General features: G+C 39.7%; 1 protein-coding gene across 1 annotated transcript; it reads right to left on the bottom strand.

Annotated features, from left to right (window-relative positions):
• Positions 1-1,324: 1,324 nt before the first annotated feature.
• LOC113823552 (myosin regulatory light chain 2-like) lies at positions 1,325-2,487 on the bottom strand. Its single transcript, XM_027376217.2, has one exon. It carries the CDS (start codon positions 2,448-2,450, stop codon positions 1,920-1,922), a length of 531 nt encoding a protein of 176 aa, XP_027232018.1. The 5' UTR covers positions 2,451-2,487; the 3' UTR covers positions 1,325-1,919.
• Between the last annotated feature and the right edge of the window lie 13 nt (positions 2,488-2,500).

The raw sequence follows: 2,500 nt of genomic DNA, 5'->3' as shown, positions 1-2,500 counted from the left end.
TTCATAATAATGCTGCTTCTGATACTACTACTACAACTACTACTACTTGTGATAAAAATGATAATAATCATTTTCATAATAAAAGTATGTGATAATAGCAATAATGATAATAATCATTATCATTATCAACATAATTATAATCAATATTTTCACGACAAACAACTTTCACATTCTACACAACTGCATCATAACAAGTTCTAAAAAAAAAAAAAAAAAAAAAAAATCGAGGACAGAAAGGCGATCATTTCCCCCCACACAGAAAACGGGTAGAACTTATTATAGTCGATTCCACTTGAACAGTTCAACAGTTGGTCTCGTTTCCTTCAGAGACACAGTGGGTTTATGCGCCTTGGTATAGGGGTGACAAAGGCGTGTAATATTGAGTCGGTTTGATACATTTTGTGTTTTGTTGTTTGGTTAAGAGTAGCGTGGGCTTTGTTTTGGTATATATACCGTACGAATGAATACACACACACATGTGTGTGTGTGTGTGTATATATATATATATATATATATATATATATATATATATATATATATATATATGTATATATGTCTGTGTGTGTATATATATGTATGTGTGTATATACTTATATATATATATATATATATATATATATATATATATATATATATATATATATATATATGTATATATGTCTGTGTGTGTATATATATGTATGTGTGTATATACTTATATATATATATATATTATATATATATATATATATATATATATATATTTATATATATATATGTATATATATATATATATATATATATATATATATATATATATATATATATATATATATATATATATATATATGAACGGAAAAACACTACCGCATTGATATTATGGTAGAAAAACCCACATTACAGAATCGAGATTTATTGGAATAATTGAGACATTGTTCCAATAAATCTAGTTTTTAGATTGTGGGGTTTTCTACCGTATACATACATACATACACATATATGTGTATGTATATATATACATATATATACATATGTATATATATATGTATGTATATATGTATATGTGTGTTATATATGTAATTATTTATACGTGTGTTATGTATGTATATATTTATATGCGTATCATGTATGTATATGTATGTATAAAAGTATGTTAATATGTAAGCATGTATGCAGCATGTAATTAACTGTCCACCGAATATTCAGAGACTCGTCGTATATTTCAGGAACATTAAAAAGGACATCTTGCAGAACATCTCTACTTATATTCATTAATCTTCACAGACATTATGTAAATGTACCTGCTCAGATAATTCGTAAATACAAAAGAGATAGAAAAACGCACTTTATTTTCGTCCGGTCATGCTGTGCATATTTATTTTGAATAAGAAACATCTAGCTCTATTTGGTCAAATTGAAACAATGTGTTTGAAGACCCAACATCTTACACTAAACCTAATGGGAGGATTTTCAGGTAGAGGATCAAACCATTTGCACGCGCACTTTGCAATGGAAAACCTTTCACACAACGTCTTCGCCTCTGTTTTCACGTAGGCGGGTTTCTCACTGTCTGGAGGAAGTATTCACACACAGTCGTCCATATCACTTCACTCTGTGGTCTCAGAATGGGAGGTGCATGCAGGGGGGGTGGGGGTGATGTTCACAAAATAACTTGGGGAAGGGTCATGGATGCACACAGGAGGGTGGGTCGGCGGGAGGGTACACACGGGAACTCAGGGTAATGGGGGTGCACTGTGCCCGAGGAAGGGGTATGAAGAGCTATCATTCGCGAAGAAGGGGAAGTGGGAGTAAGAACCAGCAGTAGATGACCAAGAAGAGCTTTGAGTGCCACAGCCACTGGTAGCAACCCGCTGCTGGTGATGGCGTCCACTTTCACACTCTGTCTCTCTCTTGCACGGGCGTCTGGAAGGGCGGCGCGCTTAGGAGGCGGCCTCCTCCTCCTCCTTCCCTGAACTGGCGCACAGCATGGCGATGAGGGCGTCGGAGTCGATGATGCCGGTGTCCTCGTCCATGTCCATCTGCTCGAAGGCGTCGTCGACCTCCTGGCTGGTGAACTTGTCCCCGAAGGCCATGAGCATCAGGCGGAACTGCTCGGAGTCGATCTCGCCGGGGGCCTTCTCGAAGGCGCGGAAAGAGGCGGCCACCACGTCGTCGTCGTCGGACTCTCCCGAAGAGCGCTCGGCGAACATGTGCAGGAGGGTGGTGAAGTTGATGGGGCCGGGGGCTTCGGCCAGCATGTCGTCGAGCTCCTTGTCGGTGGCGATGCGGCCGATCTCGTCGAAGACGCCGCGGAGATCGGTCTTGTTGATGATGCCGTCGCGGTCGCGGTCCATGATCTGGAAGCCCTCCTTGAACTCCGCCACCTGCTTCTGCGTGAACATGTCGAAGACATTGCTTCCTGTCTTCTTGGCCTTCTTGGAGGACGAGCGGGATCCCTTCGAGGCAGGCATGATTGCGACCCTAGCTGTAATGCACTGAAGGGTGGTGCATCCCTCCCTCA

The sequence above is a fragment of the Penaeus vannamei genome, chromosome 39, assembly GCF_042767895.1.
Source record: "Penaeus vannamei isolate JL-2024 chromosome 39, ASM4276789v1, whole genome shotgun sequence".
Classification (NCBI taxonomy): domain Eukaryota; kingdom Metazoa; phylum Arthropoda; class Malacostraca; order Decapoda; family Penaeidae; genus Penaeus; species Penaeus vannamei.
The sequence above is the reverse complement of the archived record's forward strand: the minus strand, read 5'-3'. Positions and strand labels throughout refer to the sequence as shown.

What these genes read in the sequence shown, in the direction of transcription:
- LOC113823552 (XM_027376217.2), bottom strand. Translation starts at nt 2,450, where the DNA reads ATGCCTGCCTCGAAGGGATCCCGCTCGTCCTCCAAGAAGGCCAAGAAG.